Genomic DNA, 21,181 nt, shown 5'->3' with positions numbered 1-21,181 from the left:
TCCCGGCCGCTCCCCGCGCCCTTCGCGGTCACGTTCCGTCTCGTCATGTCCGTGACTAGTAACGGGCAGATGAGATATCGTGACGTCACCGTTATCGCCCGAACGCGGGTCTAGGGCCGGGTTACCCACTGCACGGCATGATTAATCTACGCACGGAGGGCCGCCACCGCAATTGTCGCGATCACGTTGATGCCATTAACTAACCGCAACTTGTGTACGATTCGGGCCTTAGATTTCGACGATATCGCAGGAACGGCCGCGATTTGGTCCATTTTCTTGGCCCATATGCCGTGGGCAGATGATTTGACCGTTATCGCGTCGCTATCGACGCATCGACGCATCGACGCCGCGCTCGGCTTGGGTTATCCATGGTCGAGTTCGCCGCCATCTTGGTTAGCCCCGTTTTCGTGGCCAACGAGCCACCGAAGTGACGTAACCGTGGAAAGTCACGGCGTAAGAACGGGAGATGTTTCGGATGAGTACGCTTAGCGCCGCGGAGTAACCTAACCTGCGCCATCGGTGGTCGCTCGTAGCGGGCAGAAATGGAACCTCACCGTTATCCAATGGACGGGCGCGAGACGCGGGCTGGATTCTTCGGGTCTACATATGAGAAGAAATTATTGTTCCAAGATTCATGCTCGGGGAGAAAATAAAAAATGTCAGTTCATTGAGAGGACATTTTTCAAGACTCGCAACGGTCGTGACGTGGATGTCACTTTAGCGAGTAGAGACGACAATCGGACGAATTGCGTCCGGCGCAATTGGGGGAGATAAAGGAGGGAGTTACGTTGCCATGAAGGGGACGCTCCGCTCGTCATGGAGGAGGTGATCACGTTCCTCGACCCGTGCCTCGAGACGACGGTCCTCCTCCGCTTGTCCCTGGAGAAAACAGGTAATCCGAACAATGGGGAGTAACGGATTGGATAACGCAAACGAGCGAACGCAGACCCGGAACGGAGGATGGCATGCAAAACCTCGCGGGAAAACGTTCTTTTTTTTTCCAACGGCTTCTCTAAGCATCGCCGAAATGTTCTACACGACGACCGCGAGTTCTTGCATTTCGCCGAGTTCGTTCCGGAGCTTCGCGAAAATCCCCTCTGGAGGCACCTCACTTTTCGAGGGGCAAACAAAGAAAGTCACGCTTCCTCGCGAGGCGCCCCGACCGCGTCGAGTAGCCCTGAACGCGTCCCCTTTCATAACGCGCGGAACCTTCTCGAAAGGAGCTTGTTTGCGAAATCCGAGCGGAACGCGCCCGACCCTTTTTTTACGGTTTCTTTGTCCGAAGGGCGAGCGAGCGCGAAGTGCGTCCCCGGGGACGGTGGAACGTATTTTTTTCTTTTTCTTCTGGTAACCTACACTTCGGTGACGTCGCCCATTGACTCGGCCCACTGCAGGGTGCCTGGGGGAACTGTTCCCGCCGACCGTTGCGAAGCGAAAACAAAATGGCGGCCTGGCACGGTCGACTTTAACCGGATTGGCGATTAAGGAGCGCATGTTTTTGAGAAATGTAGAGAGGAGGGACTTAAGAGACTCGAGGAAAGAGCGAGTCCTTTGCCGTCGCAATTCCACGGCTCGCGGCCGACGACGGAAACGAGGGAAATGATTTAGGGACGCCTCGCGTCGCGGCTTCGCGAATAATTTAACGGCCGTGGATGTAAGAGGTCTGAAGAGGCGCGGAGAAAAGGGGTTTCCTTTCTTGCCGCTGAGAAGCTCACGCGCGCCGGACGAAATACGAACGAGAATGGCCGTACCGGGAAACGAAACGGCTGACAAAAGAATTCTCGCCTCGTGTCGCGAGGAGTGGGTTAACGTACGAGAACCTCGAAAGAGTGGAGGGGAGGCTTTAGCCGCGAATGAAATATGGAGCGAAGAGGATTTCTTCCCACGGATGGATGCCTCGAAAAATTTCGAGGGATTAACGGATCCTCGGTGCTTGTCAATTAAAACCATTGGTCGTGTTAAGGGCCTTATTAATTAATTCGGTTCTTCCTCCGATCGACATCCAGCAGCTTTAAACACGACGGAGGGTGTTCCACGTTGAAGGCATTCCCAGGGGATTTAAAATGTACTCCAGCCCTCGTAAAGGTGGATCCAAATCGCCGCATTCATCTTTATTATGTACAATTAACGGTAAATGGCCTAGTTAAATCCTTCGACGCCCGATAGGAGGATTTTCCGTCTCGTTAAGACCAGGGTGAGACAATTAAAAGGTACTAAAAGGCGCTCCGGGAAACGTAGTTAAACACTCTCGGGGGATTCGCAATGTACTCGACTGGTGTAATTTCCCAGCAGCGTTTAATTACTCTCCACGGTGGAGTCGTCAAAAAGTGCAGCCTTTGGCGCGCGCTGCTTTTTCGTTGCTACAATCTCTTTCATGTCGGGGAAATAAAATGTAGAATCCAACGTTTGACGTTCGAAATGAACGCGGAATTTATTTGCAAGGGCGGTATAAATCGCTGGCTTGGACGAATCATTCCGTACAATTTCTCGAGTAATCAGCTGATCGCCACGCCCGGCCTATACGGTGAGTCTTCTAATCCAGCCGAAACCAGCACATCCTTCACGTGTTCCGATAACGAGCGACGCCAGATCGATCCCCTCTAAAATCGATGAATCGGCGATAGATTACTTTTCTTACCGGATAAGCGGACAAACCTCTAAGAGCGGCGAGCGACGCGCAACGTCTGACGCGGAGATTCTTTTCCGCGGCTCGTTTCGCAACGAAATTAAAACGTTGCAAGCGCCACACGCACGATCCTTCGCACATGGCGCTTAATCGTGCCGATACGGGCCAAGGACATCGGCGAAGGCCCGCTTTTGAAACGATAATTATCAACGAGCCCGTAGAGACGCGGGGGACGGGTAGAGGTCGGAAAGAGAAGAGGAGGTTAGCCTTGCACTCTCGAATCTCGAAAAATCTGCGGGAAAACCGCGCGAGCGCGCGCCCACCTGAAAAGGTATATGAACCCGACAGAAATAACCTAACGCAACCTCGGGTCAATATCGCGGCGCGGACCCTTAAAGAGCCCGATGTTCGCGGGTGAGGTAGTAGCGCCGGCGCGCGACTTTTTCGCGAAGGGTTAGTAGAGAAGAACCGGATTGATTTTCTCCGGCTAGCCGGTGCTGTGACGTGACGGAATGGTTTTGTCTCTGCCCCCAGCGATGCGGCGGGTTTCGGCCCTGTCGGCTGGACTGCTTTTTTACTAAGCGATTCGCCTCGGATTTACGCGCCAACCGGGCGTATTCATATTTCGCGGAGGCGGCACGTCCGGCGCGTCCGGCGCGTCGTCGAGGCTCGGTCGCCCGGCTGGCTCCAGCGGAAACGGCGTACCGGCCCAACGGAAACAGACGCGCGCCGGCGGGGCCGCGAGGGGCCGCCGGCAACCGCGCGTTCGGCGTTGCCAGACGTTGCGGTGACGTCACAGCCGCGCTACTCTAGGCACGTAAAGACGGCCGGAGAGTAAACGCGCGACTTACCCTACGCGAAACCGTATACCCTTTGTTAGCGACAAAACCCACAGGAGAACGGCGACGCGTCTCGTCGTTTCTCCTTCATCGGGGGGTTTAGCTTTCTTGTTCCAACCCACTCCTGACCGATTTTTTGGGGAAATCTCTCCGGAAATTCGCGGCCTTGCCTAGGGAATATGGCATTCGCAAAGTCTAATATTTCTGAAAGTACGAGCGAAGTCTCCATCGATGTACTCGGGCATAGTTTAGAAAAGCAATTCATTAAACCGCCCTGAATGTATAAATTTGCCGCTCGTTACCGTATTCGGGTCAAATCACTGCCTTTTTTGCATGAAAAGAAAAAAAAAAGTACTCGGGTTCAGACATTTCGAAATCATGATTACACGTAGTTAACCTGAATAGCGTGAAACGTAATTAACGTAATAACTCGGAAATTATCGTAAATAAGGTGGGTGAATTTATTAAAAATAATTATCGTAATCCATATTTATGGAGCAAATGCTGACGAAGCGAACTTTTTAATCTCGAATGAATATACGGATAGTGGATGTACGTTTATTAAGGTTGCGGTATTTTCGAGTATCTCTAGCGTGTTCTATATTTATTTTCAATAATCGGAAAGTGCGGCGACTCGCGTCGATCCGCCTCCCCGATCTGTATCGGCTCTCCGATATCTGTACATCTGATCGCGTTGCGGAATTTTTCCCGCTCGCCGACACCTGCCTCGAAACCGTTGCGAAACCACCGGGGCTTCGTCGCGGAGGTAAATAGAGTTTTCGGAACGACGGAGCTTTCCACTGTCGGGGGCTCGCGTTATCGGTCGCTGCTTGGTCACGTGGTCGGGCCGCGCGCGGCGAAGCGAACGACCGTCGCCCTTTAATTAACACCGGCCTTATCCGCGCCGGTGGGCCGATAATAAAAGAAAGTCGATCGGTTCCCGGCATTCGCTCCCGGGAACTGGTTTCCCCGTCCATTCACGGCCGGGCGGCGAATCTTGGAGGCTAGGTCGAATTATCTGCCGGATCGATCGGCGGATTCTCGCGCGGCCGGGCCGGGCGAAACAAAGGAGCGACGCGCGGCCGAAACCTTCGTCTCGGTCCGCTCGGCGCGACTTCGGGGGACTTCGGCCCGCTTCGGGACGCGTCAGGGACCGCCGGCTCGCGGAGTAGGGGCAACGCCGGGGGACGAGCCCCGCTAGGCTTCTCTTTTTATTTTTTTTTTCCTCCGGGTTCGGCTAAACGCCCCATTTATTATTCATCGCGCCCCGCTCGGCGCGGGGGCGCCCAAGGTCGCGGGGACGAGCGCTCGAAAAGTATTAGGGAACGCGCGCGCGAATATTTCGGCGCTCTCGACATTGAATCGACTCCTGGCCGCGCAATCGAATTAGAAGCCGGCCGGCCCTCTTCCACTCGCAGCTGGGCCGAATGTCGAACGGAACGTGACGCGGCGCAGCGGCGCTCATTCGCGGCCGAGCGGGCGGAGGCGCTGGACGCAACGTGGGAATTCTTTACACCTATGGGACGCGTCGGTTAGAAATTCGTCCTCGAAGGTATTTATTAATCCTTTCCTGTTCCTTTCCTGTTCCTTTCAGCCCTGTCTCCAACGACGCGCGGTACAAACGGTGGAAAAGGGACGTCGAAGTGTTCTCGATTCCCACTTGGAAGCCAACGAAAATCTAACCACGAAATCAATAAAATTGTCTACCACCGCGACTGCTTTTTATTTCCCGTGACACGTTTAGTGCGCGATGCAGTTTAAAACCGACGAGAGGCTCGCTCGTTCGCTCTCTTTGCGCGGTCGGTACCTGCGGTGCTGAAACGCGATCTTTGAACGTACGGGAGGCCACCGGGCGATCATTTATTTATGTCTGGAGCGAAATAAAAGTGGCCCGAGGAGGAGAGACGGCATTGTCGCGGATCGGCCGGCAAGGCGCTCTCGCGAGCATCGGGCTCACGTTACGAGCTCGTGCGAGCGCCGTGATGTCACCGGTTGCGCGCGGAAGAAAGAGCGGCGGCGCCGATTTTAAATCGGAGACCCACCCAGAAACTCCACGAGGACCGGACTCGTTACGTGGGTGGGATTTCGACTCGCCTCGCCAGTTAGGGATCACCCCGCATTCCGCAATTCGCACCGATGTCGACTTTTCTCTTCTTCCTTCGTGCCAAATCCAAATCCAAATCCAAATCCGAATTCCGGCTTTCCCTTTCGATTCGTCGACCGATGTTCCGGGGTGCCTTCGGATTTTCGTCGACGATTGAATGATTCGAACGAAGGTTCCCGATGGTTTTTCAAAGCTAGGTTGGGTCTCCTCTTGCCTCCTTTGTTCCTCTTTATCGGCGCAATGACGAGGAAAGAGGCAAAATTAGAAAACCCGGTCGTCGACACGAGTCGACTCCGTTTATACGTTGCGTAACGTCGCGCAGCTTTCCGTTCGCGAACGCCACGCGATATTGTAATATTACAGGGCGGCCGACCACCGGGGCGACTCCACGATGTAGGCACACTTACGTTATCGCACGCGCTCTTATCGCACCGGCGGGGCTTGCGGAATGTTAACGTACGGTTAACAGGTATGGGTCTGTATTTGTCGCTCCTTGTCGCGTTGGGCAGGCTTGGCGGATTTTTCTTTTTTTAACCGGGACGGTGTGTCGTTTTTTATAAGATTCTTCGACAAAGGCTCCATTTACGTTTCAGGACGTACTTCTAAGGGAACACGGACCAATGCGACTGGGTTTAACGGAATATCGAAGGCGACGAGTCGTCACGACCGAGTTACTTGGTTCGCGGGTTCCGGATACGCGTATCGCGGAACTGCCGAGCGGTTTTTCTCCGCGAAAGGCGCAGTTACGGCACGACCCCGACTTTCCTCGATTTCTTACCGTCTGCGAAAAGACGGGCGTTAAAAGGAAATTCGTCGACGTCGATATGACGCGGAAAGCGTCCAATCCTACACTGGAGAAAAACCTCAGTCCTTTATCAAGTGCAAATACTTAATCATTATAGGAAATATTTAATCACGGTTTAGCAGGAAACCGTTCACAAATATAGCGTACCGAGGGCGTAGGAATAAAAATTGCTACCGTGATCGATAAAGCACGCGCATATCGGCTTCGTGGAGAATGCAGTTTATTTTGTGCTCCACATCTGCTCGAGTGAACGCATCGTAAGTTCGTAGTTTATTCGCTACGTGTTCCCCGTACACGGCGGCACCGTCTCTCCGTATTCTTTCCAACGGCACTTCTTTCGGGACATCGGTGACTCGAATCTCGGATGGTTCGGAGAGTCTTCTCGCCATTTCCAGTTTCGGTATCGCGAATGGACCTTCGGGGTAGAAGGACGATTCCGCAGTCTGTCGCTCAGGGAGGCCCGGCTCGTTATCGCGCTCGTCGGCTGGATATTCTAATTCCGTCGAATCTTGGTCATGGACACTCTCCGATTTAACATAAACATTCTCCATCTAAAAGCCAAAAGTTTACCGAATGATTAAACGAGGAAGAACACCGGAATAATATTTGCGCATTTCGAGTCACTTTTCTTCCTTAAGATTATTAAATGGTAATTGCAAAGACTCATTTACGTTTACCTTATTCGTATCGAAATCTCTGCACGGTAGCCAGGTTACTCGTGAAAACGGAGGCGCGATCGTTAACGTATCACTGCTCGTTGAGGGATTGACTATATCGTTGAAGTTGTCCATCGTTGGGGTTTGAACCGACGATTCCGTATAGTCCAACGGGATGCCACATTTGCGAGCTTTTTGTCGCGCTCTGAATTCCCTCAGACGTTGCAGGGGAGTCTTCGGAGCCTTTTTAGGTGGCCTTTGTGCGCGTTTCCTTTCCCGAAACGCTCTTACGCGCTCCGTGCTAGTTTTCTTCGGCATGCTAACCCTTCCCCCTATTTGCAACGACGAACGCGTACGAAACGAGAATGCGAAACGCGACAGCCTCGCTTTCCCGTTAACCTCACTCCACGAGTGGAGACCAACTGAGGAGGAAACGAAAATGTGAAACGCGCCAGCCTCTCGCTCCCTCAGAGTGGGGTAACGATAGCTCCCCCCTCTTCCCTCCGTGACTCGCTATTTCAATCCCCCCTCTCCTTCCCCTTTCCTGATTAACCGATGTCACGATAACGAAACGAAATAGTGAAACCGAGGCAGCGAACTCGAGCTACCGTGGTCGAAGAAATTCCCGAAGTTAAGCGACCTTGGGTGCGGTCGGTGCTTGGACGGGTGACCGCTTGAAAGCACCGCGTTGGGTCAATTCCTGAGAAACATTCAATGTCATTGGTCCCGGTCTCGGAATTCAAAATTGAAACTGGAATTCCTCGGTGGCGTCGGTTTGCGCTTTCGGGATCCTCGAGAGATCGATGCGCGCGCACGCAGCCGCGAACCGAGTTTGGCAACCGCTGGACTTGGAAGGACAACCGGCAACGCCGCGAATGGCAACGCCGAGCGCCGAGCATGGCTGCATTCTTTTCTGCAAAACCCGGAATCGCGATCGGAATTTTCGGCTGCGGTTTGCGGCCGCACGAAATAGGAATTTTTAGCCATTTAGAGCCATTATCGATGTTTATTAATAATCCGTGCCGTTAATTTCCCCGATTATAGTTGACCTTGAATGAAAGGAAAGGAGGGGCAGGAGCGAAGACAGGATACGACCCCCGGACTCGGTCACGCGGATTTTCGAGGGCAATTTATTGTCGGCATTGTCCGTTAAGTACGGGTGGACTCGTTAATATTCGGCACATTGTCCCGGAATAAAGACCCCGAACAGTACAACCTGTAGGTGTGTTCTCCGTGAACGATTATCCCATAACACGAATCGTTCCCGTCTCGCCCAATCTCCTTGCATAACGTTTTCGTTAAGCGAGTCCCCGAACCGCGTTAAAGATTTATCAGCTGTTCCCGCCGCCGAGTTGCAATAGGTTAATTATCCCCGATTGCGTCACGTCGCAATTACGAGAACTTGCCGGATTAACGATTCGCCGGGAGCGACCGATTATTCGACCCCCGTTAAACATACAATAATCCACGGTTTTATTCGACACAGATGTGCTCAGCCCGGCAATAGACGCTCGCTCGGGGTAGAAATTACGAGAAACAATCGAAGGGATTGACGAACAACCCGAGAGACAGAATCGCTCGAATCGGCCCGATATCCCGTCCAGTCGTTCCCTGTATCCAATTAGCGAGTTAAATAACGGTATCGAAAACTCGTGAAAAATCCCGCCCATCCCGCATGGCCGCATCGCCTTAACCGAATCGGCGATCGATCATTCGCACCGTCCCTACGTGCAGACCGTCGGTGACCTAAAAAGCATCTCGCGGCGAGTTTTCTCGCGCGTAAGGAGGTCCGGTCTCTCTCGGCGGGCTCGGCGAGCTCGGCTCCGGCGGTCCGGGTCGGCCGAGCTGCGCGCGCCGCTCCGCTCGCTGCTACGTGTCCCTCGGTCGGCGGGACGGCGGGGTGGGGGGGCCGGGGACCGAGGGCGACGCATGCGCGCGCAATTATGACGTAGCACCCCGTGACGCCACAGCTCGGGATTGGCGGAGCGGCCCGGGAAGCGGGCGGGTGGGAGAGGGGTGGCGGGTCGCGGTGGTGGGGGGCGTGACACCCGTAAGCCCGCCGTGGCGCCGCATTCTCGAGCGTTCGTCTCCGCGTACGGCAGCACGTTCCGCGCGCGCGTCACCGAAGTGCGTATTTCCTTTCGCGAGGAGGGTGGAGCCGCTGCCATTCGGGAGCGAGTCTACCGGGCGAGGAGGTTAGGTCGACGCGCGCCTCTTCTCCGCGGCGGGGGACGAGGCGACTGCCGATCCCCGGTAGGGGATCCCCGGGCGAGGAAAGGAGACAAAGGGCGGAGGTAGGCCGAGATACGCTCGCAGCGGTCAGTGGGGAGTATTCGTGCGCCGTCCAGGGAACGTACTCGGGGCGCGTTTGGGTGGGCGAGAGTGCGAATCTCCGGGAGGGCAGAAAGGAGCGGACCCTCGACTCGGGCAACGGCGCCCTTGGGGCGCCCCACCGGCCCAAGATGATGGGTAAGCGGACGCAGTGCTACCTCTGCGACCTCCCCAGGATGCCCTGGGCGATGATCATGGACTTCTCGGAGCCCGTCTGCCGGGGGTGCGTCAACTACGAGGGCGCCGACCGGATCGACCTGGTCCTCGAGTCGGCGAAGCAGCTGAAGAAGGCCCACGGCTTCCAGGACGCCCGACCCTCGGCCTCGAAGACGTACCGCGCCTCGGCACACGGGGAACACAACGGGGGCACCAACCTCGACGTCCTCCCCATCCAGAACGCCGCGGCGGCCGGCCAGGGTCACTCTCGGCACCACAACATCGCCGGGTACTCCCAGCTCCACCATCGCAACTCCATAACCGAGTTCAACTCCGGGACCAGGCAGCAGCAGCAGCAGCAGCAACAGCAGCAGCAACAGCAACAGCAGCAGCTCGCCAGACACGAGGACACCCACGAGATGGCCAACGGCATGAGGGGCAACAACGTCCGGATCTCGAACGCCCACCTCGCCGCCGTGGCCCACCACGTCAACCTGAGCCACACTCGTGGCATCACGCAGCTCAAGAGGACCATCAGCGCCATCGACGAGGACGAGCACGCCGAGAAGAGGCTCTCCCTCGAGGAGCAACACCCCGTGAGGCCTCCCTTGACCAGGGGAGACTCCCTGCCCGCCGTCAGTCTCGCCGTCAGCTACGTCCAGGACCGCTCCAAGGAGAAACACCCCGTCAGGGCGCCCAGCTTCGACACGGCCACCACGTTCAAGGCCAACGGTGAGTCATGCGCCCGCGAGCCCTCTCGAGCCCTCTCGAGCCCTCTCGAATGGGCAGAAAACCCCGAATTTCCGAAATAGTTTATCTTGATATCTAGTCGATCTCTCTTTTTTTTCTTGCGCATGCATCTAGTCATAAGAGCGATCAGGAGTTTACGCAATGCCGAATTCGCTTCTGAGCCGGCTGTAAATTTCCAGAAGGTTTTTACGGGAATGCGGAAAATTTTGATATATGAGAGCGATTCCGAGCACGGGAGTCTCCTATGTGGTTTTAGGTTAGGTAGAGGTTATCCTCGCGGACCGTTAGCTTCGACTTTGTACGTTCATTCTCGCCGCGGCGTTTCTAAAAATCGAGAAATTCGCCGGGGAGAGATCGGGATATGCCGGGGATCGTTATCTTCGCGACAGGAAATACTTGATACGGAGTTTTATGAAGAAAGTTGTCCCGTATAAAGGGGAAAAAAAAAACCCGGCTTCGACGTACCTCGTGTTAGCCTAAAATCGTAAATTTCTGGGATATGTAGTGTCCGGACTCGTTAAGCGAGTTTGGCGGGGTGGAACGGGGCGAGGCTTTCCTCCGCGTAGGGAACGACTTTTCGACGATTTTTTAAATTCGTACGACGTTAGTTCTCTTGGGACGAAGTCGCGAGCTGAACGTCGGGGGGAAATGCGTCGCGATGGGGATTTCGAGACCCTGGGGTAAATGTTGACAGGAGGGGGCCGGGAACGCGTGGACTGGCGATTCCTGCACGCACCGGACGCACGGTCACGCGCTTCAAAGAACCTCCTCCTCCTCCTCCTCCTCCTCCTCCTCTTCTACGTTCCGGAGATGTTAACACGAACGACTCGAAGGTCACGTTCGCCTCGGCATAGAGTACCGGTTAAGTCGTCGCTCGGTCTGCCTGCATACCTATCGCGCGACGTCCGCGGAGGGGAATTATATCACCCCGGGATTCGGATACGACGGTCGATACTTGATATCAACGAGATACACTACTCGAGGCACGAGCGACTCCGGCGAGTGACATTTTCACAAGGGACGCGTTTTCAGACGGGGGAGAGATAAAGATGTAGGCGACTGGCCTTTTGCTTTTCCCTTAAGTGACATTTTAACGAATCGGTTTTTTTTTTACTCGCAGTCGTGAAAACCACAATTCGGTTAATTCGAAAGAATAAAGAGCGAGGTGTCGCTAGTAGGTAGTTTAGTTAGGCAAGGTGTATGTATATATTTTTTGTTATCGATGGGGGGATGCAATCGTATGCGATCGTTAATATTAAAAGTACCGGTTAATTTAATCGTGCCACTCGGGACGGGCAATTAGCCGCATCTCGAGCGCAGCTATCGGGCCGATTACGGGGGGGGGGGGGGGGGGACGTAACCGGATCGCTCGGGTGTCACGTGAAGTTGGAAGTGTCTCTCGGTCGAGGAAGGACGACCAAAACAAATAATTGCTCCCGATATCTCGGGAAAAGCCGCTCGACGATGCGCGGCTGCGACGTAAAATGAGAATTCCAAAGTCACGAGGCGGCGGACTCTTTCGAGGCCCCGAGCCGCCCGATAAGCGTTATCGGCCTTGATCCGTCGCGTCACGTTTCTCCGCGAGTCGCGCACTTTGAATTTCCCGTACTTTAAATCTTTCGCCCATTTCATTATCGCGCCCTTTATAGTTTGCCCCCTTTGAAAATTTCACGCGCTTTAAATCTCGCGCCTGATCAAGAGCAACGAGGAAAATACAAAAGTTTTCTCGACCACCTCGTGGACGTATGTGGACTATTCGTACATCTAAAGTGCCTCGGAGACACCTCGTGATTACCCGTAGAAAGGCCGCAATTTGGCCGTAACGAGAGTCCACTTAATAAATTAAAACCCTACGACCGAGGTGTCTCCTTCCCCTTGCGTGTACGACGTTGGTATTCCATTCAAATTTTTTTTAACGGCGTCTTCGTTTTATCGGACACCCATCCAAAGGTCATTTTACATTTTTGATATCCGATAAAGACGTTTAGCCGGGTCGTTCAGGGAACCGCGTCAAGCTTTGTCGTCGCGTTTTCATTGTCACAGCTGCGTTTAATCTCGCCCGATAAAACGAATTGCTCTCTTCGACGGGATGACGAACTCTATGCGTTACCGAGGGCCGATGTGACTCGTCATTTGCAAGGCGATTGCGTTAATTGTCATAAATAATTAACCCCCTTGCCGTTACATAATTACTCTGGACGTGTAACGGAACGTTATGGCCATCGTTCATTTTCTAATGAAGCGTTCGTTACGGACTCCGCTCGTACTTCCATTACGAGTTAACGACGGCACGCAATCTCCTCTTGCGTGTACGCTCGTTTTCAACCGTGAGAGAGAGAGAGGGGCCATTGCACGCGTTGCGTTTATCTCGTCGGGGTTTCTTTCGGCTTCGGAAAAAAGAACTTCATTATCCTAGGGCGTGCACGAAGACGCGTCGAGACGTCAGAAATTCATCTCCGCTGCGTTATAGGTTATGGTCGGTCGGGCCGAAAGCCAGGGCGCTCCTTGTTTTCTTTTTTTTTCCACTCACCAGGAAAGAGACCTCGTAGAAATTCCACGTTTCTGCCTTCTTTTATTTTTTTTTTAATGCGCGGGCCCGTATTTTTAGATTTTCCCGTCATTCCGAGAACTCGGGGGATAGAGAGGGGGCTAGTGGTACGTGCGTATACTTTTTTCCTGTATGCCAAACCACCGGGAGTGTCCTCCGGTGGAACTCGCGTTAAGATCCTAAACGGGGTTTGCAAGGATATTTTTGATTCGGGGAACGAGAGTTCAAAGGGCAATCGCGAAGGTTACACGAGGGAACTCAAAAGTGCGCGCCTCCCTTTCGCGTCGGGGTTAGAAAATCAGGGGCGCTCTCCGCGACTCCAGAGACACCGCAGGCTCTCCTGGTTTCTCTGGAAAAACTGCGTAATTCGTGTTTTAACCTGACTTGAAAACTCGCAGAGCCCCCAGGGCCTCGCTAACGAGCGCACGAGTCGTCTGGTTCCCCCCCTATACGTTTGTCGGGACTAGATTTCTTTAAACGGCGTTTTCTCGGGAGAACGGAAAGACCGCGCGTCATTTCCCATATGCGCGTTCTGGCGGCTGGTTGACTCTCATGGCTGGCTCTTATATAGATAATTCTCATAGCTGGAATGCCGGCGGCGAAGCATTCCACCCGGCATTCCGCGTGCCGAGGAAAGAAAAAGAAAAGCCGCGTCTTTTTTACCTTTCCCGCCGATAACGACGGCGCGCTCGTTAGTCCCGTCTTCGTTTCCACGACTAGCCCTCTCGCGAAGGAAAAGGAGCCGTCCATCGGCTCTTTTGGGCCTCGACTCTCGCCTTACTTTTCCGCTTTCCTCTTTTTTCTTTCCCCCCCCGCGAGGCCCGGTCGCGCGCGCAGTGGAGATTATCTATTTCGGAGCGGCGCGCGGCGCGCGGCGCGCGGGCGCACGCGCAGGGCGCCGGAAGCGAAGGAGAGGGATCGGGCCGCGCCGCGCGGCCGTGACGTCACGCCGTATATTTAGACCAATGAATGAGAGCCGATGTCTCGCTGGATGGAAGGCGACGCGGGTAACGGTCAACTTCCGCGGCTTCCGAGGTCGAAGGAAGACGGGTTTTCCTCCCTTCGGGAAACGCATCAACGGAATTACAAAGTTGAAATCGACATCGAATAATATTTATCGCGTATAATTTGAATTTGACAGTATTTATTGAAAGTCGCGGGTTATTTTTTTGTTTCGTTGTCGAGATCCCGATTCCACGTTATTGCGATTATTAGCGTGATTCTTTTTATTTCCATGTATTTAAAATTGTTGTTTAGCACGGGTATAGATCGCGATACGAACTAGGCGAGGGTTGAGGCAGGCTCGTCCTCCTGGCGGCCCTCTCGGGGCTTGAATGACGCCCCCCCTCCGCGGTCTCGATCGAGTCGCGGCGACCGACGGTTCCGCGACGGCGGCCCCGCCCCCGAGTTAAATGGGAATGACCTTGCCCGACCTTAGCGACCGGGTTTATGGCGGACCACCGTTTAGGCATCGCCGCTTTCCGACGATGTGCCGGTCCTTTGCTTCTCTACCCTCTAGAGTCTAAGGGCCCTTAAAGTGCCCCCCCCGCTTAACGATTTCTAATCGGCGAAGTCGAAGCCATTTCCCACTTTCTTTTTTTTTTCATTTTAAAACAACGCGTCGATCAAATCCGCACGCATCGACTCGCATGGATGTATCGTGGAATCGAATCGTCGCGCCGGAGCTACCTCGAGTTCAACTATCTGTAACTAACGGTAGGTCAGGGCCGCCTGGGGGAACTCTTTTCCATGGTTATATTTACATACCTCCGAGGAGCGGTTCTACAGGGATTTAATTATTGTATATATGAATATTAATGCTAGGGGAGCCATTTGAGTCGCGCGTACCGTTACTCGAGGTCGTGATCTAGATGTCGACGTTACCCTCGAGTTTGGCCACGTGGGTGAATCGTTTCGACCGGCACTCTTTCGGATCGCTCGGAGGTCTTTCGCGCCACTTTCGCGCCACTTTCGAGCCACTTTCGAGCCACTTTCGAGCCACCTTAAGGGCCGAGCCGACCGAAATAGAGACGCGGCAAAAGTGCGACTCGAGGGCCACCCTCTTCCCCGGTGTTCTCCGTCCTCTTTCTTTTTCCCCGAGGCTGCCATATTTCCGCCCGAGAGGGCAGCCGGCACCTACGTATGCCTCTCTGCCGATGGTAAAAATAGCCGGCCGCTGGCAAAGATCGGGATATCTGGGAATAGACGAGGAGAAGTCGCGAAAGGGGAGAGAAGACGAGCGGAGACGCGACTGCCCGCCGTCCTCGCCGAAGAGCGTCTTATTACCTGGAGTGGGCTTATTTTCCTGTATCCCCGAGTACCTCATAAACCGCCTTCAAAGACGCGTCGATTGTGATCGGGAAAAAAACAAGAATGGCGATACGACAAAAAGCGATTCTTTTATTCACATCTCTTGGATCCTCCTAAACGACGGTTTTTCTCGCCTTTCCATGACTCGAATCGTTATCCCAGGTGTTCGCCGATTTTCCGCCACCCTGAACCCTATTTATACCGTACTCCGGTGTACCAGTCTACGCGTTTCTCTTCCGCGTCAACCGCCGGCCAACTCTGCGGAGTGGAACGGCGTGTCGACGCGAGACTTGGAATGGATTATCAACACGGGACCGATCCTCGCTTTTCGATTGTTCATTTATTTATTTATTTCAATCGTTCGAGTTGGGTTCATATTTTTATTATCGTCCACGAGCCCCTTTGTAGGGCCCGCGCTGCAATGGATATTATTTTTTAAATCCTGCACGGGGCTCAATGGACGCCACGTGCTTTTTGTATTTGGCGCGAGACTCGGCCGAGTTTCTCGATTCGACCGTTACCGGGTATGCGTACGCTGGCGCAGTTGCAGTTTCCTTTGTGCCGCTTTCATTACTTTCGATCGATTACCCCCGGACAATCCCTGCCATGAACGGACAAAGCCCTAAACGTGGGTCCGGTTTGCGATTCGGAGATTCGTCGATCCGCGTAACGGTTCCTTCCGAAGTGCGTCGAAAGGGCCTCGCGAGGACGACGAGCGATCCCGGAAATTCGGAGTTTCGCCCGAAATATATTTTATACGTGAAAATTAGAGTATCCTCTTTTTTTTTGGCAAAAAATGTCATCGTAAGAGTCAAGTGCACGTGGCCCACGTGGTTACGATGTGTCGCAATTGCAAGGCCGACCCTTGTCGACCTCCATCGCCGGCGATTAGAAAACCGGGTAACGATAACAGCTCCATTTGAATAACGAGTCTAGGATCCACGTGGCGCCAATACGTGCACCCGCTGATTTACGGTCATTCCTGACCGGTGATTAACGTACACGCGGCTTTTGGCCCATTAATCACCCTTTTTGATCGGTCTATCCAACGATACATGAAAATGCGAAATTTTGGGACGTCCCGGGATATTTGTCGCTGGTGGGCGCGGTTGAAAATCCAAATTGATTTACGGGGCGCGAGGCGCTCCTGGTTGTCATTTTTTTTTATTTTTATCCGCGCGGTTTCCAAGGTAACGCCGTGACGAACGCGAAACGTACCCGTTTTTTTCCCAGCTTCCCCTGATTCCGTAGACCGTTGGATATCTTTATCGCAGACATTTCTGAGGTCATGACCAAAGAAGTAATTCTTTTCCTTTTCTTTTTCTTTTTATTTTTATTCAAGATTTCCGAGGTAACGCCGCGACACCGATGAGAAACCACCCGTTCCTCTCTCTCTCCCTCAGCTTCGCGAATTCCGTAAACATTGCACTTGGACTCTGGCACTTTTATTGCAGCTCCAACTGCAATCCTGTTTCTTAACGCACTCGGCTGCGTTACAAGTTTGAACCTCGGACCCGATGTTTATACGGAGTCACTTCGAGTTGGCATTCGGAACGTATCTCGGTCGTGTTTTGATTCTCCCGTTTTATTTCAGTATGCGTATTATCCTATACGTATCGCCGGGACCCTAATCGATAGGTCTCTCGATTCGCGATTCCGGGGAGGAGAGGAGGTATTTTTTATTTTACACGGACTCCACGCGTTTACGTAAAGCCCATTGGAAACTGGTTCCTAATCCGCACGATGCGAGAATACCGATCGATCAGCTGTTTACCAAGTCCACGGAAACTCGAGTCACGTCGTAGCGTTCTCAAGGAGAACCGCCTCTCTTGTTCTTTTTTCCACGCTTCTTTAAACTTTTGCTTCGCTAAAACTATCGTAGGAAAATGTCTGAAATCGGAGTCACGTGGGTGGGTCTTCGGTTAAGATCGGCCGGGATCGGTTGGGTTCGGAGCGAGGCTCGACCTCGCGGGCTCCGCGGCGTTGCCAATCAGACGTGCGCCGGTCGTCCGGTTCGCAACACGGCGCGCGGCGGTGTACGTCACCGGGCCAGGCGCGGCGCGTACACGTAGGTACGCGCGTGGAAACAAGGCCAGCGCTACGCCACTCGGTTAGGCGGCGGTCGCGGCGGACGGCGGCGCGCGCTGACCAATCCGCTGCCGCCGCCCGCCGCCTACGTGCGCGCGCATCCCGCCGCGCCTCGGGGAGATATATACGCGCGGCACGGCGGGCCGCTACGCGTCGAATTCGTCACGGAAAAGTACCGGTCACATGTCCCCGCGATGCTCGCGTGCGCGCTCTCCAGAGACCCTCCGAGGTGTGTATCCCGCGCGCGTACCGGTTTTCCTCCCACGGCGGCCGAGAGACGGCGCGCTTGTTCGCATACGTGACCGCGTCTCTTCTCCCACCCCCTCCTTCGCCCGTCGCCGGGGCAAACCACGTGGCCACCTCGTGCAACGTAAACCTACTTACGTTAGAGACGGTCTCTCGCCGATTATCGCGGCCAAGGGGCCGCGTCCCTCGTCCCGCGGTTGCGACATCGCTCCGGACTTTGTACGCTTTTACCTTTTATTATTATTATTATTCTATTTTTCATTCTTTTCTCTCTCTTTTTCCATCGGGTCTCCTCGACTCGTCGGGGGGTCGTCCATCGCGGCGATCGTTGCGATTCTGTGCGGTGTCGACGGAGGATGTCTTTGGAGTTTTCCCGGGTTTTTAAAATAGGACGAGGCGATTTGGGATTTTATCTATCCGAGTGGATGGTTCGATTCTACATTGGATGATGTGTTCTTGGAGATTTTTTTTTTTTTTTAATTTCGCAGTCGGTTACACGTGCGTTTATCTCGCGTAATCGGTTGTTTGGACGGTGCTTCGTAAGTCGGTTATCTCCGTGAACTTTCGAAAACGCCGGGTATCTCGGGCGAGTATTTGCGAACGGTTATCGGTGGGTCGCAATTAGTCGAAACAGTAGGAAGTACGGGATTAAATTCTAGGGTCCTCGGCTGGGAACAAATCCTTTCCAAAGATATGCTTGAGTGCAAGTGCCGATTTGAAAGTAATAGGCGCCTTTCAACGCTTTGACTACCGTGCCACCCAAATAATGGGTGACATAGCTGTCAAATAAAATCCGCGTGGCGGTCAAAGCGTTAATGACGGAAATTCTCGTTCCCTTTTTCCCGATGCCTCGAAAACGGGTGAGTCGGCCGATCAAGATTCGACGGAGCGTGGAGGCGCGCATAGGTTGCGACGTTGCCACGTGCCGTGGTGATGTCACGCGGCGCGCGGGACGCGGCAACGCCGGTGGAATCACCTGATTCGAGGGAATTGCCTTAGGTCGGAAGAGACGCAACGGTTGTTCGACTAGGCCACGTGTCCGAGACCACTCCGATGTTGTTCTCACGGGTTACGTCACCCGGGGATATTTAAAGTAAACGGCAGACCGGTCATGCGTGATGGGTGACGGCGACAAACATTGCGACAACGGCGTGCCATTAGGAAACTGTTCCCGCTCGCTTGTCCGACATATTCCCCCCTTTCAACCCCCCCCCCCGCACTCATACAACCGCTTTGCGACGTTGCACGCGAGCCATGGTCGGGATGCATCCGTGCCAGTCGGAAAATAGCCACTGCGGGATTTTGTTTTCGCTCTTCGGAAGCGTGGAATCGAGCGTCTTCATTTTATGAATTTTAACCTTCGTGGTGGATACCCGGAAATACAATTTTTATTTATCTCGGTACTTTCCATTCATTTTATTTCCCTACTCCGTGCTCTAATTGTTTTTTATAAGAGAGGCTCTACTTTCGGGCATATATATATTTTTTTTCTATTTGCGGTCATTTTTTACCTTTGGAAATTCAATCCAGGCAATGCAGCGTGGATATTTCGGTCGGTTCAATGGATCGGAATTCTTTTTATCGACCTCGTTATCGACTCGAGCGTAAATAGGTGCTCTATAAGTACTCGGGGTGGTCTCGAGCAAGCTATTTTTATCGATTCTCGGGATAGTTTTATCTCCTGCTCGGTAAGGAAATAGTAGTAGCGTTTACGTTGGAGGCTACGTCGATCGTTCGATGACGACATGGACTCGGGGAGCTCTGTCGTAAGCTTCTTTTCTGCTTCATCTCCCTGTTCGTATTGCTCGGTAAGCGAAAACGAACGGGACGTTTTTCGAAGCCATCGGTCGTAGGACGAATTTTTTACCGCTGCTGCAAAACGTTGAAATCTCGAGGAAAAAAAAAAGGAAATATGGTTTCCTCGTGTCGTGGATGAAAGTTCGCTCTCGTTGGGCAATTTTCTAAACGGCGACCATCGGGTAACCGGCGATTAACGTTATCAGTGTTTTGACGGCGAGCGTTTCCCCTCCTTGGAAAGTCGTCTTGAGAAGTCTTATCTCTCGAGTTTCCTTCCGCTTGTAAGCGTTCTCTTGAAGTTTCCACAGCCGATTAGTCTTTTTCTCCGGCATTTCCGTTATCCTGGGAATATCTTAGCCCTGAGATCAACGGGAGATGTTTACTACGGTTCAGTTTCGTTAACGGGTGAAGGCCGGCGGATCGCCTGTTTGTCCTGGAGAAATAAATCCAGGGGTTTTTATCGCAGTCCCCGGTGGACCTCGGGTTTCGCCGTTTGGACGATCGCCAACTGCCGGGCGTTATTATTGCTTCCTCTGTCCAGGGTGCCGATAAATAATCTCCTCTCTTTGAAGGCCGCCACTCCGTTGCACCGTTAGAGTCCCCCGTGGGGAAAAAAAAATCCAAGCTGCATATGCGCAATTCTCGATGCCGAGGTTCGCGTCGAGCCTGTAAACTGTTTAAAGTACGCGCCGCGAGGGTCTTGACCATAAAATGGCATATTTCTATATACTTACCATAACCTCGGGGCCACGTGTAGCGGAAATGGGTTACACGCTGCAGGTGTAAAACGGCGAGCATGACGCTTTGGGAGGGTACCATACGTATGTATGCACGTACCGCGTTTACTCTGGCACGAGGGAAGGTCCCTTTTAGACGCGTTACGACCGTTCGCATCGTGACCGACATATTCCTGAACCATGAGCAATGTGGAGGATCGTGATCGAAAGTTTAATGCATATAATGGTAAATTTGCGCGATCGATTATACTCTCATTTGAGAAATATTCATTAAACTCTGTATACTTACGAGGGACGGATTTCTTCGAGCCCGACAAAATGGCGGCGTTCCCGTTCTCGGTGAGGGAAACGGGGATCGTAATTAACAGCGTTGGGTATTAATTTTCCCCATTTGAACGCATCTGGATGGAGGTGGGCAAATGATATATATATTCCCTGCGACCAGGAACAGATAATCGTCATTGGTTTACATTTGGGAAAATTTATTCGAATATCGACGAGGTCACTTTTTCCGGTTGTCGCCGAGGACTCGCTCGGGATGGACTTCCGACCCATGGCGCGGAAGCTTCTTCCTTTCCCCTGTTTTCTTTTTTTCTCTTTCATGTCGGATGGGATTTTTTTCTCCGCATTTTCACATTGGTTTACGTTTCAGGCGCCTACGTAGGTCCCTCGATTCCGTTGGCACCGGCAAACGTGGCGACGAATGGCGGAGGTTCTCCACTTCGTCCAAGAACGAGTCCTCCGCCCCCGCCACCTCCACCTCAGGAAGGATCCGCTGGAGAAAATTCGCAGACCAACCACCACCCGGTTAGTAGACACCTAAATGATCCAAAGACAATAACCACTCTCCATACATTCGTAGAATAAAATATCACCTGGCCATTAACAGAGATGAGGTAGGAGATTGCTCACGGGCAGGGTCGCGCGATCGCATCGTGGTGGTTGACGGTGGTGGCTTACCTACGCTTTTGATGGTAAGGGAAGAACACTCGTGGCGTCCTCACTACTCCAAGTACATCGTTGCCCCGAAGTCGACGTGATAGGAAGCTTTGGGCACGCGTCGATGTCACGTACGGAACTCGTATGCAGCGAATCTGTGCGAGTGCGATCGTTCCTAGAAACCTTCGCGCGTCCCAACCAGCGAAGCGCCAAGCTACGGGTCGGGCGTTGAGTATGTGTGCGTTCGGC

The 21,181-nt window shown here is 53.3% G+C and overlaps 2 protein-coding genes across 2 annotated transcripts; one reads left to right on the top strand and one right to left on the bottom strand.

Moving 5' to 3' along the window:
- Positions 1–4,987: 4,987 nt before the first annotated feature.
- LOC105698760 lies at positions 4,988–8,854 on the bottom strand. Its single transcript, XM_012423285.2, has 2 exons — positions 7,052–8,854; positions 4,988–6,925 (listed from the first exon to the last, which is right to left on the bottom strand). Exons 1-2 carry the CDS (start codon positions 7,346–7,348, stop codon positions 6,545–6,547), a joined length of 678 nt encoding a protein of 225 aa, XP_012278708.1. The 5' UTR covers positions 7,349–8,854; the 3' UTR covers positions 4,988–6,544.
- A 242-nt stretch (positions 8,855–9,096) lies between these two features.
- Positions 9,097–20,860, top strand: LOC111674054 (interferon regulatory factor 2-binding protein 2-A-like). Its single transcript, XM_023432986.1, has 2 exons — positions 9,097–10,249; positions 20,646–20,860. The coding sequence occupies exons 1-2, from the start codon at positions 9,493–9,495 to the stop codon at positions 20,858–20,860; spliced, it is 972 nt and encodes a 323-aa protein (XP_023288754.1). The 5' UTR covers positions 9,097–9,492.
- Positions 20,861–21,181: the final 321 nt, after the last annotated feature.

This window comes from Orussus abietinus, unplaced genomic scaffold (genome assembly GCF_000612105.2).
Source record: "Orussus abietinus isolate OABI.00-Male unplaced genomic scaffold, Oabi_2.0 scaffold529, whole genome shotgun sequence".
Lineage (NCBI taxonomy): Eukaryota > Metazoa > Arthropoda > Insecta > Hymenoptera > Orussidae > Orussus > Orussus abietinus.
Note: the sequence above shows the minus strand (reverse complement) of the source record. Positions and strands in the feature narration are given on the sequence as shown.

Bases quoted from the DNA above. Each gene is read 5' to 3' on its own strand.
- LOC105698760 (XM_012423285.2), bottom strand. From the start codon at position 7,348: ATGCCGAAGAAAACTAGCACGGAGCGCGTAAGAGCGTTTCGGGAAAGG. The intron at 6,926-7,051 runs GTAAACGTAAAT...TTTGGCTTTTAG, and splicing joins GAGATTTCGATACGAATAAG to ATGGAGAATGTTTATGTTAA.
- LOC111674054 (XM_023432986.1), top strand. From the start codon at position 9,493: ATGATGGGTAAGCGGACGCAGTGCTACCTCTGCGACCTCCCCAGGATG. The intron at 10,250-20,645 runs GTGAGTCATGCG...TTTACGTTTCAG, and splicing joins CACCACGTTCAAGGCCAACG to GCGCCTACGTAGGTCCCTCG.